This window comes from Petaurus breviceps, unplaced genomic scaffold (genome assembly GCF_028583685.1).
Source record: "Petaurus breviceps papuanus isolate PSGF00001 unplaced genomic scaffold, PetGlider_PUasm1.0 79, whole genome shotgun sequence".
NCBI classification, from domain to species: domain Eukaryota; kingdom Metazoa; phylum Chordata; class Mammalia; order Diprotodontia; family Petauridae; genus Petaurus; species Petaurus breviceps.
Window position 1 is genome coordinate 15,810,859 of NW_027186523.1, and position 19,076 is coordinate 15,829,934.

At 38.5% G+C, this 19,076-nt stretch overlaps 1 protein-coding gene across 1 annotated transcript in view; it reads right to left on the reverse strand.

Moving 5' to 3' along the window:
* Positions 1-2,680: 2,680 nt before the first annotated feature.
* CCDC3 (coiled-coil domain containing 3) overlaps positions 2,681-19,076 on the reverse strand; it is a 124,906-nt gene continuing 108,510 nt past the window's right edge. Inside the window, exon 3 of the mRNA XM_069106412.1 lies at positions 2,681-6,932. Within this exon, the coding sequence (XP_068962513.1) occupies positions 6,657-6,932 (276 nt within the window). The 3' untranslated portion in view covers positions 2,681-6,656. The remainder of the gene's footprint in view (positions 6,933-19,076) is intronic.

Genomic DNA, 19,076 nt, shown 5'->3' on the forward strand with positions numbered 1-19,076 from the left:
TATGTTATTTGCCATCTACTTCCTGAACACTGCAGAATATAACGAATTCACAATTACCTTACAGAGAACATGAAAAATGAAAATGAGGGAAAACACTTGACAACCCAACCATTTTCATTTTAGCCACTTATTTCAACCTCTTCCCTTAACTTGTCTCACAAGCTGTAAGCAAGATACAGAAAAAAAAACTGATGAGAGTTTCAATGTTTCTCTGCCCCTCCTTGGGTTCAATGTCTGGTAGAAAAGCTAATAAACAGTGAAAACCCAAAAGGCTGGCTTCAGAGAGGGAGGGAAGGGGAGAAGCAAAGAACTCATTCAGAGCATTCTTCAGAAGAATAATTAGCTTTCACAGTCCAGTTATCTATACTCTGCACATAGTAGGTGCTTAAGAAATGTTTGGGGAATTGAATTCTCCTTTGGTTAGTTGGCTGGTGAGCAAGCCAGCTGGAAGCTAACAAGAAGGGGTACGAGAGCCAATTGTTAAATTTTCAGTGTGAGCATTAACACTTGATTCATTGTTTTACTGATTGTCTAGACTTAAGAAAGTGATGCAGAAAATTATACACACACATACACACACATATGGCAGTTTGTTAAACATTTACCAGCACACCCCTGCTGACACAGAATCTCAAGACATTTTTTCAGGGAGTGGAATATGAACCATTTTTGTTCATGTAATCCAGCACAGCCAAAATCATAGAGAGCGATCAGACCTGAGCTTATAGTAAGGAACTATTTCCTTTAGAGGACTCCTTTGGACACTTTACTAGCCCTGGAACCTTGGACAAATCATTTCACCTTCTCTTTTCCCACCTCTTTGAAAATGAGGGTGTTGGATTTGTTGACCTCTAGACCTTTCCAACTGAATTCCTTGATCTTATTCAGATGTCAGATGACAATTGGTTATTGAAGAAACTGTTCTTTATGGCCAGCCAAGTTAACTGCTAACAGTAGCCAGGAGTGTGCTGATAAATGTTTAACTACCAACTCTCAAATGTTTTAAAAAATTTAATCAGCATTGTTATTTATATCATCACTTTCTTAAGTTTAAATAGTCAACCAACCAATCAGGCCCTAATTTATAGCATTTTCTGATTTTCAAGGTACAAATGGAAGGTGGTATAGGGGATAGAGCTCTGGGACCTGAGTTCAAATTCCACCTCAGATATTTACTAGCTATGTGACCCTAGGAAAGTCATTTAATCTGTCTGCCTCAGTTTCCATAGCTGAAAAATGGAGCTCATAATAGCACCTACATCACAGAGTTATTGTGAAGATCAAATGAAATTATATTTGTAAAGCACTTAGCACAATAGCTGGCATATAGTAGGCACTTAATAAATGCTTTTCCTCCCTTCCCACACTGAAAATTTAACAATCTGCTCTCAGCAGTCAAAAGAAGCCAGCTTCAATACACCATAGACAGGAACTCGTTCTCTTCTGTTATGGCTCAAGGCAGAGGCAGGACCTCTCATTGTAAGAAGGGACACAATGAGAGTTTAGGAGAGGGATAGGAAAATACACATAGATCTTTTTCTTTTTCATGTCTCCTGATTATCTTGATTTTCTGACAGCTCCATTAGAAGCTGAATAAAAAGCCTTCATATTATGTTGCCAGATGGTAACATGGTGATAGGAAAGAATGTGAATGAATGAATGAAACAGCATTTATTATGCACTTGCCATGGGCAAAGCACTAGGCTAAGGCCTGGGAATGCAGAGAGGAAAGCAGAACAGTCCCTGCTCTCCAGAAGCTCACGTTCTAATGGTGATTACATCATGTGCAATCTGAGCTCCCAACCTATGCTTCCAAGCTTTCTTCCTTCCTCTGACTGCAAGCACTGATTTCCTTTCTGAGTACACAAGAACACAAATATTTCTGGCTTCTAGGTATGTAGTGTGAGCTTTGGTCTCCTTTTCAGGGCAGACTTGGTCCTCAAACACTTTCAGAGATACAAGAGAAAGAAGCAGTTGTAGGACATGGATTAATTAGCTTAGCAAGTAGAAAGTATGCCCTTGGCTGGGGGGCTTTAGAGGGCAATGAACTCAGCATTCAAGAGGGGTCTAGAACTCTTACATTCTACTGAATGAATTGTGGGTCTACTGTGTGACTTTGGCCAAACCACTTTGAACTATCTATAGTCACATAATGGAAGTTATAACAACAATCAATCTCTGTAGGATATTTCTAGGGAAAGTTGACTGATGTGTGTAAAGTGCTGGGTGATTCTAAGCAAATGGCAGAACAAGACTACACACTAGAGTGTCAACAACTAGTTCTATTAGCAGATGAAAAAGCCTGGGGGTGGAGAGTTGACAATGCACAATAATACCTTGTCCTTACATAGTTGCTCTTGGCACAAGAGCTCTATGTACTTTTCAAACAGTGAGCAATGAAGTAGTTTGTCCCATGTGGGTGCAAGGTAAAGGTTGAAGCTAACTTTTCTTGCAGGTGCAGAAATGGGCATTGGTTTTGTTAACTCAGAGACTGAGTCATGGAGAAAGCCATCGGGTGAGGTCAGAAATTCTGATCCTCAGATCCCTCTGCTATTACTCTCAGGTCCCTGCTGACCTGACCCTTCCAATAAGGTCTGGGTTGTCATGTTTTTCTTATGTAAAGCTTGAAAGCCTAGAGACTCTATGACCCAAAAGAAACACATCACTTTACAGCTGCAACTTGTAATTATTGTATATATTTATTGAAAAATAAAAAGCACAAAATACCAAGTATTCATTAGTTCCCTATGTCTGTACCTCACTGAGCAACTTCTAGAAACCACCCATGGCATTCAGTCAATTTAATATAATGTCTCCAAGAAGAAGAAAAAAGTAATAGGAATCTAAACCCCCTCAACCAATTGTTTTGAGAGTATTTGTGCTATGGAGAAAACTTGGAATCAGTAGACAGAAGACACTTAGCAATATGGCTAGTCCTGGCCAAATGTGATTCCATTCTTGTAGTCCAAGGTGCTGGTCATTCCTCAGAGACACTTGGCTATATCTGCATCTGAACAGTACTCTATAGAATGGACTTCCTGTTGCAATTTCCATTTAGAGCTGAAAAGACTGTGTGTTGTCCAGGAGACAAAATTTTTCTCATGGTAGGAAGTAATTATCAGTCTATCTCATAACTTCCATCAATAGCATAACCAAGGGCTGAAGAAGCAACATGTATTCAAGTGTATGATCATATGACCCCATACTCAGACAATGATCAAGAATCAGTTATAAATCTTGTAATCTTAACAGCACAATGGAAGTTTTATCAAATATGCACAAAGTCAGCACCTCTTTATCTAGTAATTCAGGTATTTTTTCAGGCAAAGAAATTAAATGAATAAAATCATAAAAATGTAAAAAATACTTGAGCTCACCAGCAGAACTGTGCTACTAATTAACCCTCTGGGGAGACTTATATAAAGTGATCTTATGTAAATACTGAAGGAGATTTAAAATGGATGTGTGAATGTATCTGGTAGAACAGAGAGTCATCAAGGAGAGAAAATTCCCATACAAAAATCCTAAGAATGGGAGTAGGGTGGGCACTGTTACTTTACTACACTGGAAGGTCCTGAGAAGAAGACTATCTTGAACCTAAGTGGATGTTGTTGGGTGAATTCACTTCTTTTCATTGTAAGGAAGAATCCCCAAGGAAGCAAATAAAAAAATGAGGCCCCAAAGATGTTGTTATATCTTCTCTAAATTGGAGGTGCGTAGAACACTTCACAAATGAACTGGAGCCATGTGTATATAGAATTCATCAATGGAAAGACTGTGATTTTGTTGTTGTTATTGTTGGGCAGCTAGATGGTGTAGTGGATAGAGTGTTGGGCCTGGAGTCAGGAAGACTCATCTTTCTGAGTTCAAAATCGGCCTTAGAAACTTACTAGTTATGTGACCCTAGATACATCACTTATTCATTTTGTCTCAGTTTCCTCATCTGTAAAATGAGCTGGAGAAGGAAATAGCAAACCACTTTAGTAGCCAAGAAAACCCCACATGGGCATAGAGTCAGATATGACTGAAAAATGACTCAACAACCACAAATTGTTGTTGTTTTTATCAGACCTATGATTTCATCAGTGTAGGGAACCCCCTGTAAAGGACTTTTACTATCAAGGCAGATCAGCACCTTTCTGCCATTTTGAGTCTTAGAGTACACTGGCAAAGGACTACCCAGCATAGCATGCCCACATCAAAGAAGGTGCTGTGCTCTACGAGCCAAGCCAAATTGCAGTAGCTCAAAAGAGATGCACAAATTTAGAGGCATCTCCACTCCAAATGGTCACACTATATTCACCCAACCTGTGGTAGATCCTTCTGAGCACGTATTAGTCTGATCAGTCACAGATGGGCACTGTGTACCTTGACCCCAACATAGTGATGTCATTTTTGTCCTCTTTGAGAATGAAGGACAACAACTGACCAATCAACCAACCAGGGTACTGAGAGGTTGGGACTTGCCCAGCACCAGATGGCCACTGTGTGTCAGAGGTGAGACTTGAACACAGGTCTTCATAACTGAGGCCAGCTCTTAATATGCTCTCTCATGTTGCCTCAACCACTACTTCTATTGATTTTAAGGCTCTGGCTCAATAAGGGGCCTTAATTCTTATGACATACTTGGAATAATTTCATAGAATCATGAAATTTTAATGACATTTCAGAAAGAAGTAGTCCTACTGTTATGGAATGATATATGTATGTCTATATGTAATGGTAGACATAGGACCTAGGGACTTAAACATGTTTACTATTCACTTAACAGACAAGAAAATTGAGGCACCAGGAAATATATATACAATGTTCTGTGCATTTACAAAAGCTATCCCCCATACCTGGATTTCAATCCCTCCTCTTATATGCCTCCCAGAATCCTTGACTTCCTTCACTGGTTCAACTCAACTCAGATACCAGCTCTTAGCTTAACCATTCCTGAATCCCCCTCCCAAGCTGTTATTGTTCTCTCCCTAAACATAAGTGACCTTTCATGAATCTATCAGAAAATAAGCCCCTTAGGGCAGGGACTATTTAATACTTGCCTTTGTATTCCTAGTGCCTAGAACAGTACATCTTGCATATACTATTTGCTGAATTAAGTGATCAGCTCATGGTCAAATGACAAGTTAGGGTGGGAACTAATACTCAGAGTGCAATCTTTGGATCAAAAAAAATTTTTTGAGCAAAAAAAAAAATTGTAAGTCCAGAGATCATGAAATATACTCCTCAGAATTTCAGCCAGAAGCAACCTCAGATGCTAATTAGTCCATCTCATTACCCAGACACAAATCCATTCTAACCACTTCCCTAATAAGTAATCATCCTCAGTTTCAGGCTTAAGGAGAAAAAATGATTAATTCTATATGTAGACTGCAGTAGAAGATGAGGCAAGATCTGAAAGTATGCATTTATGCCTGGGATCTTGTTTGCCTGTATCTCAGAGAGCTGTAGAAATTTTTCTGCCCTCAACATGGCTAGACAATGGCAGTAGAGCCATATATACAGGACAGCATCTGATGAAAAGTATTTTTATATACATATCTTCCACATTTAGAATGGATGCTGTTCTCTCCATCTCTGTTAATTGAAATCCTTTTCTCCAGTAGTAGTTGATACCTATAAGTCTTTGCTGCTGGAGAGACTGAACCTGGAAATCAATTGAGTTTGAGAGTTCTGAGCTGAAGCAGGGGGGTTAAATTTGGTCTAGCTTCCATGATAAGTAAGCATGAATATGGTGGACCCCTGGGGACAGAGGCTGCCTAAAGAGGGATGCACTGGCCCTTGTCAGAAAGATTGAGGTGGTTAGAACTTCTGTGCTGATCAGTATTGAGAGCAAGATGGTGAATGACTGCCTGTACTTTCAACCTAGGCAAGATAAGGGAATCCAATTTCAAAAAAGAAAAAAAGAAAGGAAAATGAAAAAAGCAGGAGAAAAGGAAAGGAAAAGGTAGGGAGAGAGGGGGGAGAGAAAGAAGGAAGGAAGGAGGAAGAAAGGAAGGAAGGAAGGAAGGAAGGAAGGAAGGAAGGAAGGAAGGAAGGAAGGAGGGAAAGAGAGAAATAGAAAAGAAGGAAAAGAGAAAGAAAAAAACAGAAAGAGAACAGAAAAAGGAAAAGAATTCTTTTCCTTTGAGGCTGAACTCAGGAGCTTCTTTTTACATAATCTCCCCTGAATCCTCCCTGTTCTAAGTGCTCGGTCTTTTTCTGAATCTCTCACGTTTCTCTTTGCCATCTCCCATACACTCAATCATATTCTAACTTGAATTATAGTTGGCTGCGTGTGTTGTTAACTTCGGGGACACAGATGGTCAGTTTTCACTGCCATACTTCTGGCACTTATGTACCTTGTACATAAAAGATACTTAATAAATGTCTGTTTAATTGAACTTGAATTGAGGAGGGGAAGGCCAGCAATCCACAAGTAGGGTTGATTCTGTGTTCTGAGGAAAATGAGGCTATACAAAAGGTGTAATAAAAATATCTTCCATGGGATTTAAAAATATATACATATATAAACTACTCTAATTGTCAATGCCCCTTTGATAACAAATGTGTGATACCCAAGCCCCACTAAGTGGAGGATGCCCAGCTCCCAATGGAGACAGCTTACAAGACCAGAGCACAACAGGACTGGCTTTGGGCTGCAGCATCTCGAGTCACACCTTCAGGTAGCCAGCATGGCCATGCTCCTGTTTTAGGGAGTTGATATGAGGAATCTGACCCCCCGGGGAGGACAGTTTCTCACTGAGTTTGCGGTTCATGAGCTCCATGCGACGGCTGTTTTTCTTTGCCTGGCGCAAGGATCTCTTGACCTTCTTCACCCTGTCTCGAAGCTGCTTGTTCCGTTTCTCCAGGGTGGCCACCTTCTGCTGCAGTTTCTTAACGTGGTCCTCTTCCTCAAAGAGGGCCTTCTGGACCGATGAACACATGAGCTGTAGAAAGTTCAGCAAAGAAGGAATTAAAGCAAATTTCTGGAAACCCTTTCCCAAGAAAACATGTTCTTAGCCTCATGTTTTAAAATCACATTTTAAAATCTATCAACAGAACTATTTCCTCGTAATAATTTTGGGAGGTAGATTGTGCAAGTATTATTCCCATTTTACAGATGAAAAAATAAGGTTTGAGGAGAGGTCAAAGATCTTGAGCTGGAAGGGACATCAGAGGTCATTTAGTCCAAACTCTCATTTTGGAGATAAAGAAACTAAGGTCCAGGGAAAGCAAGGGAATCACTCCAAGGTCACATTGGTAATGGCAGAAGCAGGATTTGAACCCAGGTTCCCAAATCAGTGCTTTTGTCTACTGCACCATCCTGATTTGCCCAGGGTCACAGGCAAGTGGGAACCAGGTTCAAACCTGAATCTCTTCTGACTTTAAGTCTGGTACCCTTCATAGTAACCCATTTCCTTTTACCATACTGCCCCTGGCAAACCAGATGAGTTCCAGACAGCTACTATAAAAAACTGACCTGTGCAAAACTTGATCTGATATTTATTTGGTAATGTGGCCACTTCTTACTTACGTTTATTTCATGTGTTGACCATCAGTGGGATGGCGAGGTGGTAAAGTGGATAGAGTGCTGAGACTGGAGTCAGGAAGACCTGAGTTCAAATGTGACCTCAGACACTTACTAGCTGTGTGACTCTGGGCAAGTCACTTGACTGCTGCCTGCCTCAGTTTCCTCATCTGTAAAATAGGGATAATAATAATAATAGCACCTACCTCTCAGCATCGTTATGAGGATCAGAGATAATAACTGCAAATGTGCTTTAGTACCATACCTAGAACATAACTAAGTGCTATATAAATGTTAGCTATAATTAATCATTCTCAAACCATTACTTTAAAAAATCAACAATCACATATTAAGTAGCTACTATATACCGGACATTGTGCTTGGTGCTGGGGATACAAATAAAATAAATAGAATGGTACCTAATTTCAAACTCCAATAAAACAGAGATTTTTGAAAAACAGGGAAATAAGAATAAAAGCCTTGCCCCTGAGTAAACGTGATCATGTGGAGCTCTGATAAGTTGGGGCTTTTAAATATTATTTTCCCCTTAATCTTTCAGGAAAGTTAAAAAGAAATATTCTACTGGTTTAGTTGAATTAAAAGAAGGCAATGAAGATGAAGGAGGTGTCACCTCAGAAAATCTAAGGTTTGGGCCTATTGGAGGAACTTCAAAGGAAGTAGTCTGGGGCTCGCCTATGAAAACTGTCCCCCTTCTTCCCATTCCTTGAAACTTTATAGTAATAAATATTACTCCCCAAATGTTAGGAGTCCAACTTGGGCATCCAACATCCATAGGAAACCACTGTGAGCCAATGGGACAATATGTCCAACACTGCCCTCTCCTGGCTAGATTGAGGTCTTTACCCTGAAGAGAAGGGAATGGCACCCTACCACCACACCCAGTCTGGGCATATTGGATGCATACTAAGTCACAATACTTTCATGGATTCATAAAGGTTCTTCTATTAGCATATTTTCCTGTTTGGATTCAACTAATTAGTCAGAGAAAGGCATTAGGAGAAACTATCAAATAAAAGTAAGAAAAGTTATGGGTTGGGGAATTTTAAGAGGATGTGTGTCCAGATTCTAAATGAGCTAAATAAAGTAAATAGCATAACCGAATTTTATATCCAAGAGACACTCAAGAGATGTTTTAGAATATTCTTCGAAAGCTACATTTTTAGACACATAAATTAAAAATAAATATTTATCTAACAATCTTCTTTCAAGGACTTCAAAACACTTTACAGGAATGATGTTGTCTGGGGCCAGATGTTCCCCATCTGCAATGAAGATCAAAGAGGAAAGAAGTTTTCATTGCAGGAGAATTAGCAAATTAGCCATAAGAAAGAACTCTTTGACTTTCTGTGAGATCAAATGAACTATGCTTTGTAAAGTACTTTTTTAATTTAAAGCACTATAGAGGTGCTAACTCTTATTATTCTTATTAGTGATATGGTTGCTATTGTGTGGACAACGACACAGAATTTGACCTATCTGGATTAGATGATATGGAATTTCCTGACAAATGAGTGATTGCCTCACCCTTTAAAACCAGCAAGGAGGCTGGATAATGAAAACAGTCATAAATCTGTTCAGTGATTTAGCCAATGCTGCCAGTGACAGTCAGTGGCAGCCAGGTGGCATAGGAGATAGGGCATTAGGCCTGGAGTCAGGAAGACTTACCTTCCCAAATCTGGCCTCAGACACTCACTAGCAGTGTGACCCTGGGCAAGTCACTTAACCTGTTTGCCTCAGTTCCTCATCTGTAAAATGAGCTGGAGAAAGATGCCAAGAAAACCTCAAATGGGGTCATGAAGAGTCAGAAATGACTGAAAAACAATTTGACCAGCAACAAACCAGTGACGGGACAAGGACTAAGGTCTCATATTTCAGTCTTCTAGCAAAAGATTGGGTTATTTCTCTAGTTAAGTCTGTGGATTCAAGAAGTCTGAGTTAAAGAGGACATGTTAATGGTGATCATCCAAATGGTTATACTCTACATAATGAAATAAATGGGAATAGTATGAACAGGGAGTCAGGGAATCATTACTTTTTACTAATTGTATGACTTCTCCTTTTTCTGAACTTCAGCCTCTGATGTCCCTTCCAGCTCTAAATCTGTATAAATTCTATGATTCAGTAAGTGTCTAAATTAAGAATCTGGAATCCAACTCATCATCTCAGAAATATCTGCTTCTCTTATTAGAGGAGGGCAGAAATTATTTGAGGAGAGACAACCTCTCAGTGCATCTCTTACCAATCTCTTTCTCCCCCCTCTCTTTCTCTTCTTTTCTTCTTCTCTCTCTCTTTCCTCCCTTTCTCTCTCTCTCTCCTTTCTCTGTCAGTCTCTGTTTCTCTCCCCCTCTCTTTTCCTCTCTCTCTGAAAACAAATCATTTTAGAAAATTTTCTTTTTTTTTTCTCTAAAGGTTACTACATGTCATTTTTCCATCTAGCTTTATTACATTTTTTTTCAGTAAACCAATTGGGGAAGGGGAAAAGCCAATGAGTTGCTATAATGGATAACACTGCATTTTCTTTGGAAAGACACCAGAAAAGAAAACACAAAACCACTCTAAAGAATAGCCCAATAGTACTGGCGGCGGCAGCAGATTGCTACTGTCCAAAACCCTTGGCTTTTTTACAGACCTATCCCAGCACTTTGATGACAATGGAACTTTTCTGACTGGAAAAGAAGTCATCACCCAGCCTGAACTGGTTATTTAACATGGAACATCTCCCTTAGGAAGCAATGAATGGCCCCTTAGGGATACAAGGGAGGGTTGGGATAAGAGGGCATGGTCTCTTCCTTTTGATAATTGGGGGCCACACTAGTGCTTTTGGGGTTACCCATTCTTAATCCTTTGCCATTCTTACGGCCCTAGACAGGGGTTTGAGAAAGATGCCAAGCCTGGTATTTAAGGTGCCAACAAGAGTAAAAATTACTTTACCAACACTGAGTAAACTTCCGGTGACCTTTCTTTGGTCACCAGTGTGTACTTTAATAACTTTAATAACAGGACAAACCAATGGAAACTTCTTCCCTCCATAATAATTTAATGGCTCTCTATTTACTCTCTGAATTTTCCAGGCAACCCAATCTTAGATTATTGGCAAGTTAACAACCTAATCCATATGGACATCAATGAATGAATAAATGAATGGAACATTTGTTAGTTCTAACTACATGCAAGGGACTGTGTAAGTGTTGGGAATACAAATTATTTAATTTTTTCTCTTCAAACCCTCCACATTCAAGCATTTTTATCAACTATACAACATTTATCAACAAGCATTTATATTCTACCCTCACTATATATCTAGCACCATCTAGTAATGTTTCCCTAAGAAAATGATTAGGAGACTCTAACAAGTCTAAAGTCATCTCATGAGTAATCATTACATACACCTGGGGTGAATAGCAATGCACTCGGACATACAAAACATATGCTATGCAACATACACAGCCCATTGTTCTTGTGGAGCTTATAATCAACATAAAACAACAAAACTGATATTATTCACATGGAGCATTTTCTAAAATCTAAAAACTGAAGGACAGAGATTATAAGCCAGAAACAACACACACACACACACACACACACAAACACACACATACACACACAGTTTTTTGTTTCACATTTTGTTTCTGATCATTTCACTTAATTGAATTCAATAAGCATTTATGCCTCCTCTTTTCCTCAGGGATCTTACATGCTAAGCTAAAGTGGCAGAAAAGCAAAGACACACAAAAAATGTAAAGAAAGAAAATCAAGAGGGGAGAAAAAAGGAGAAGGTAATTCATGAGCAGTAGGATGAATTAAAAGGAAGAGAAGATGTTCAAAAACAAAGATGGAGATGGAACAAAAGACTGCCTGACTCAGTGTGACCAGAGAATCCCAACCAAATTATCATGATGATATTCTGTCCCCAAGGCCCCAACCACTTTCAGAGCTCTAATATACCTGGTCACAGTAGCCTCCAGTTGGGCTGGAACAGAAACCTAGAATATGGAAATTTCTGGAAGGTCCTATTATTTCTACCTAAATTCAAAATCTGAGATGAGATGGGAGAAGACTCCAAAGACTCTATAAACTAGCTACGTCAAGACTGTTTTAAAAAGGAAAAAAAATATAACACAATCCTAAATGGCCACTGCAGGGCAAACTTAAAAAACTCTACCACATGAGGAGATGGAGTCATAGATCTGATGGTTATAGCTATGGGGGACACCAGTGCGCCACTGTTTTCCTCCAGCCCCTCTTGGCTTCACCTTCAAAAATTCACACCAGGTCAGAATCCATCGATCAAACCCAACTCCCCTCAATCTTTTGCATTTTGCTCCAGCTAGGGAATGTAGCTACATACGCACTCCCCTCCTAATGCAGTTCGATAATGTCAGAGGTAAACGTTCCATAGCATCACTTTAAGGTCATTTGTTTACAGTCACATTCCATCAACCAGATACCTCTAAGAAGGTTGTGAGCTCCTGAACATTCAGGACCAGAGACCAAGATTCATCACACCTAAAACAATTTCCAGGACTCATAATTGAAGGGGTGCAAAGGAGAGGAAGGGAAATAAGTTCCCGATCCCCCAGTAATAATGACGTACAAGAGTTGATGTTTATATGATGTTTTAAGGCATTTTTCTTCTAAGAATTCTGGAAAACAGGATCCTGTAGAAGTTCCATGTTTCCTACTCAATGAATGGCTAGAAATACAGCTTTGAGTCACAGAATCTCAGAGTTGAATTCATCTTGATAGATTCCCCTCACATTTCTAGTCTGCCAAAATCATTGCTGAATTATTGCTTGATCATCTTTCTCCTGCTTCCTTAGTATGGGTCTCCCCTGGTATCTTGTCCTAGGCCCTCTTCTCTATCTGCTGTGCTCTATCCACTGTGCCAGGAGTCAGGAAGACCTGAGTTCAAATACAGCCACAGACACTTAGTAGCTGTGTGACCTTGGGAAAGTCACTTAACTCTGTCTCAGTTTCCTTAATTGTAAAATGGAGATCATGATAGCACCTACCTCAAAGGATTGTTGTGAGGATCTGTTAAGTACTTGGTAGTACCTGGAACATAGTAGGTGCTTATATGGCTAGTCATTCTGATCACAAAAGAAAATTTTCTGTTTGCAAAAGAAAAACATTGAGCCCTTTTTTAAAGGTCACTGCAAAATTCTCTTTGTCCAATATACTTGATTTAAGGGAAGTTTTAGTTCTCTGTTGTTCTCTCTGGTAGACCTTGGTCCCAGTCTAGGTTAAATCATCCAACCAATTCTAAATCCAACTAACTTCACTATCATGCAGCACACATCGTTCCTCCTTATCTACAACATACTGAAGGACTTTATCAAATGTCTTGCTGAAATTCAGAAATACTATGCCTAATTAAGAGGCAGAGAGAGGTAGCACAGTGGATAGAGTGCTGGGGTCAGGAAGATTCATCTTCCTGAGTTCAAATCTAGTCTCAGACACTTATTAGCTGTGTTACCCTGGACAAGTCACTTAACCCTCTTTGTTTCAGTTTCCTCATCTGTAAAATGAAATGGAGAAGGAAATGTCAAACCATTCCAGTATCTTTGCCAAGAAAATCACAAATGAGGTCCTGAAATGACTGGACAACAATGCTCAAATAATTCCCTTAACCTTACTAGATTAATATTCAAACAGATCAGATTTGTATCTTGTTGATTTGGGTGTTCTTCCAGTGATAATCCCTCCAGACTGAAATCCATAAGTCCAGCAATATGTGTGATCTGGTCTCTGTCCTCTTATAAGTTTGCCACAGACAGTTCCTTCAGTGAGCTGGAGGCCTTCCTCACTTTTTCCTGATATAAGGATACTGAGGGAGCACTTAGTCTGTTTCCTTGATATACCTTTCCCTTATCTTGTGCCAAGACCATCCTCTCTTTCAGTCAAATATTTCCCTGACATAATTTACTTCTGTTCCATTTAGAAGTTCTTTATTCATGTCATGTTGCCACCTGCTCATACCCATAATAAACACCTCTACTGATATTCATTTGGGGGATTTTTTTAGCTTTTTTGGGGGGGAAGGCAGGGCAACTAGGGTTAAGTGACTTGCCCAAGGTCACACAGCTAGTAAGTACTAAGTATCTGAAGCTGGATTTGAACTCAGGTCATCCTGACTCCAGGGCAGGTGCTCTATTCACTGGGTCACCTAGCCACCCTGATATTCATTTTTAATTATTGCAAGACTGTTGGGTTTTATTCCTCTCTGCAATACATCAACATTTGTACTATAGAATGTTGCTATTGAAAAGATGGACCTTGTTTTCAGAAGATGCTTAGGAGTAATTAAAGGAGCTTTCAAATTTCTTGAATGCATTCCAGTCCACTCTCCTTTGGTTTGAATCTGGGCTTAATTTGTCCATTTTTACTGTCTGATTCATGTATGTGTGATAATAATGATGGACAAGCTCTATAAATTGTCCATTGAAATGCATGCCATAATCTTGGCAATAGCCATTCTTCATCCACTTGGTATTTCCTATGTGGATGGCAGTGCCAAATTCTTTTGAGTGATTACAGATCTTTGTCATGAGGGGCTATAGTGTCTTGGAATTTGAGGAAATCAGTCCATTGTCATCCATAAATAGGAACATCTGGAGCATCTCATAATCCACAGAGAATTACACATTAACTTGGATGTTATTCTGATTCTTCTCCATCACACTGGCAAAAATATACCTTTAGTGAGCATAAATTTCACCTTTTTTCAGACTTAGTCTCATGTTTATTATCTGTGTCACTGAAAGAATTATTTCTGTGGTTCTACCTTTTAAGGTACCTTGGAAGATTTTGATAAAGGGTGGGACACACCTTGTTGCACAACTGCCTAGAGGGGCCATTTTGCTCCACTGAATTAAAAGCCTTTTTATAGTCAGCAAGGAATAAGCACAATCAAATATTTTATTCTCTACATCATTCAATTACAAGATAATAAAAATGTGTTCTATCATAGAACATCACTTACAAAAACCTGCCTTTTCCCTCCTAATACTATCACTGATGATGCCCTCAATGTGCACATGACTGACTCTATTAAAGATTCCAATGCATGCATATATTATTGTATAAAATTTTACTGGGGTGGCTAGGTGACGAAGTAAATAAAGCACTGGCCCTGGAGTCAGGAGGACCTGAGTTCAAATCCGATCTCAACCACTTAACATTTACAAGCCCTGTGACCTCGGGCAAGTCACTTAACACCAATTATCCTGCCTTCCCCTGTACAAAAAGCAAAAACAAGCAAAAAAAACATTTACAATGATGGGAAAGTAGGCATTTTAGGTGGGTAATAATTAATGTTCTCTTGGTTATTTTTGGTTGTTCATTAGGCCTAAGTTTTTCCACATTTTTGGTATTTTTTCCTTCTCATAACTTATAAATTGATTCCTTAATGTCATCATCGTTGTGTTGTTTCTAACATGGATCTCATATCTCTATATTTGACCCAATCTGGTTGCTTTTGCTATCTTTGTTTTCTTTAGTGTAATTTCTATCTCCCTTATAAGTATACCCAGGACTGTGATATTAGTGTCTAAGTATGAGTGCTTTACTCTCCTTGGTGGAGAAAATAGTTTATTATAAAAAATATTTGCAGGTATTTTCCATTTTTCTTCCTGTACTCTTTGCATTTTTATATTTAAATGTCTTTGAGAACATTTTTAGTTGGCTCTTCGGCCAAGTTTTCTTTAAACTGGCTATCTTCTACTTCTTAAGGTGATAGTACTCATAATCATCCATTATCCTTCTTATTTCTTGTTCATAAAATTATACAAATGAGTTTATAATCTTGACTTTGGCCACAACCTATCTCGGCTTTGCAAGTAAGGTCAAGAGTTTGATGAGTAAGTTATCTTTTAAGTTCTTTGGATGTATTTGTTATGGCAGTTGATTTATATTTCTTAAACTTTTGTATAAAAGTATTACAATCAGTATTGAAGTCATTTATGCTGTCCATTGCCCATTTTTATTACTGATTACTTATTTGAATAATTCAGGATTAATTTTTCTCCAATAATCTTTTTATAGTTTTTCTTACTATTTTGCTTTCTTTTATATTAATAGTAATTCTGACCTTTACTCTGACATGCCAGTGGTATGACTTTATATGGGCAGCAGATTCAGGAATAAATCTTATATCAATGACATTTTTCCTGTATATTAAAATCAATTCATTTAAATGATATTATTTGGTGCTTGCAAAGACAAGTTGTGATGTTAATGGGATTTAAGATCTTCCCTGCCCATTAATAAGCCTCAGGTGGAACCCATTAAGGGAATTTTGCTTAGGGGAGGCTTGCTTGTAGGAAGACTTTCACACCTTTTGTTAATTTCTAATTAGGCACTGAGTCACAAGGGTTGTAGTACCCTCAGGTACACACACACACACACACACACACACACACACACTCTCTCTCTCTCTCTCTCTCTCTCTCTCTCTCTCTCTCTCTCTCTCTTCCTCTCCCTCTCTCCTTGTGATTTGACCAGATGAGACTCTGGGTAGCCTTTAATGAGCCCCCCACCTTTGAAAAACCCAGATGCTGGTGACTCTCTCTCTGGTAACTATGTACGTATTGCCTTGGTCAGACAGTTGGATGTACCTGTTGATCTGTGCTAATTTTTCAGATAGTTAGAAGCCCTGTCTGTTGGTCTTTATTTCTCTGGTTGTATTTTCTCTATTTTCTTTGTTTGGATTTTCTCTGAAGTTTGGGGTGCTGATTTTCCCCCTGAACTAATGAATGTAATTAAAAAAGATTATTGACCCCCTGAACAGCTATCTTTCCTGGGTATGCCAGTGTGGTTGCTGTTATACAAGCATCCACCAATTCTTCATTAGAAGAATAATTTATTATTATTGACATAATAATCATGTATATAATATATAACAACATGTATCAGTTATAAATGCTAATTTAAATAATTGTGTATGTAATAATATGTAACATAAGCTAAGTGATAATTCATCACTATTTATGCATTCATAATATGAAAGCTTTATGTTTGTCTGATCTGTAAGTCTGACCTCTTTCATTTCTTCTTCCTCAGTCATGCCTTTTAATACATTTTCTGCCATTTTTACCTATTCTGACATTTGCATTAAAGTAATTGAATATCAAAGTTTATGGTGATTATATCTTCAAGATAACAAGTCTTAAAGGAAGGGAAGAAATAGGCATTTAGTAAACATCTACAATGTTATCAGGTGCTGTGCTAAGCACTTTCTAAATATTATTTTCATTTGATTCTGTGAGGCAGGTACTATTAGTATCCCAATTGTACAGTGGGGGAAACTGAGGCAAATAGAGGGTTAATGACTTGCTTGTTTTACAATGCTAATGTCTGAGATCACATTTGAGCTCAGGTCTTCCAGACTGCAGACTCAGAACTCCGTTATCCATTGTGCAATCTATCTATCAAATAGAATTTTAAAATATGCTTTTTATACATCTTCACTCTCTCCAGCTGATGTTTATAAGCTGCAATCATTTTCACTGCAATCTTAATGAAAATATCCTGAGCACTGCAATATGAGGTGACTAAATTCCTATGAAATACTGTTTCTTCTTGCCTTTGGGAATATGATAAAACCCACCATCTTTTTTGTTGTTTCTCCAAGTGAGCCATCCTTCCATTTAGCTGCAATTTTCCCTCTCTCTTGGTTTCCTTTATAATCAGTGTCAGAATTGATATGATTTAGTTCCTCCTGTGGTGTTGACTCATTGATTATAATTCAAAGAGCTCACATTTAATGTACCAACTATAAAGTTGAGATTTACAGGCTGTCTAAAAGTGTATGATTCCTCACTCTCTGACCCCCTTTCCCACTCTGCATTCATCACTGAAGAAGGTTGTCCAGGACTGCAGACCATTATGTATTTTTCTTTGTTTCACAGATTGCCAAGACCAAAGACTTCATTACCATGTGGCCACTTAACTGGTGATAAGCCTCACCATATTCACTGGAGCTAGGCTGGCCCTCACAACACAGGTCCGTACCTGAAGCCTTTCCAGCATGGTATACCTTGCCAGAACATAAACTCTGATGGCATAGTCCTTCAGAACCCAGGATTACCTCTGTGCCATAATGAAGCATCAGTGAAGGATTTTGTGGAGACTAATAACCTTTTCCAAAGAAGAAAATTAAGTTAAACTGGCATGATTTGCTCTCTTTAGAACACATGTAAGTACAAAGTTATCTGTATTTCTCATAAACCTAGATTTTTGCCAGGAGCTGAAGTCAAATTCACTAGCCTATGGTTTAAAGAATCCTCCCTTCTTAAGAACCAGGACAATATTTCCCCATATCAGGTCCCAAATCACCTTTCTTATTCTTCACAATTCTGCAGAGATTACCAATAGCATCTCAGTCCTTCAAATTCATTGAAAACCCTGAAATGAAGTTTGCCTCGGCTTGGTAAGTTAAAAGACATTTGAGGACACTAAGTGCCAACTCTCTTACTGCTTCCTCATTTACCATAGATTTAGGGTTGGAAAGAATTTTAGTTTCATCCCCCTTATTTTACAAATATGCTAATTGAGAGTGAGAAGTGAGGTCATTTAGCCAAGATCATGAAGATGCTCAATACAGCCCTCCAGCCATACTACACTACACTACCTCTCCTCTTTGGTTTCAGTTACCTATTAACCCTTCTGGCTTCATACTTCCCAATCTAAAAACCATTGTTCTATGAAAAATAAAGGTAAACTGAGGCACAAAGTTCTAAGCATGATCAACTTATTAGCAAAGCTAGCAATTACCAATAAGTTAGATCCATGGCTCCTTAGTAACCAAGGGTATTCATGGCAGAACACAAAGTGTTCTTATAGTCTAAAAAGGGGAACTAATCAAAATACATATTCATGAGATTAATAAATATTCATGATATTAGTACACTTTCAGAGAATTTACAGGAAAAGGGAAGTAGGTTAATTTGCAACATTAGGGCTGTAGGTGTTCCCAATTCCATGTGACTTTAATTAAATCAAACCTTGTCTTTCTCATTGGCTTGAGTGTCTATGATTAACGACAACTCATTGATATACTATGAGGGCATCATGGAGTGTTTTGTAAGTTTTCATGAGTCTAAATGAGTAATTAATTTACATACAAAAAGGGGGACTTTAAGTTACACAGAAAAGGGGAAGTCTTATAAAACAAGGGACTTAGACTCACAAGAGTGGGGAAATTAAACTCTAACAAGTTACTAATAAAAATGAGCTTAATTAAGTTGAATAATTTATATCAGGCCTTAGCCAAAACATAATTCCTAATTTGCATTTCTCACCATCATTCTCCTTGATAAAGAAAACAGAATGAAAATGAGAATTGAGTTCTTCCATCTTCCTGTCATTCATCATCATTATCACATCTTCTCAAATAGCAGTTGATCATTTCTTTGATCTTTCTCTTGCCTCAAATATGATTTTTAAAGCTCTACTTATCATTCTTGGCACTCACTTCCAGCCTTGGCTCATTCTGAGCCCTAGCATTTCCAATGTTATTCTAACAGGACTGAGCAACTCTTTT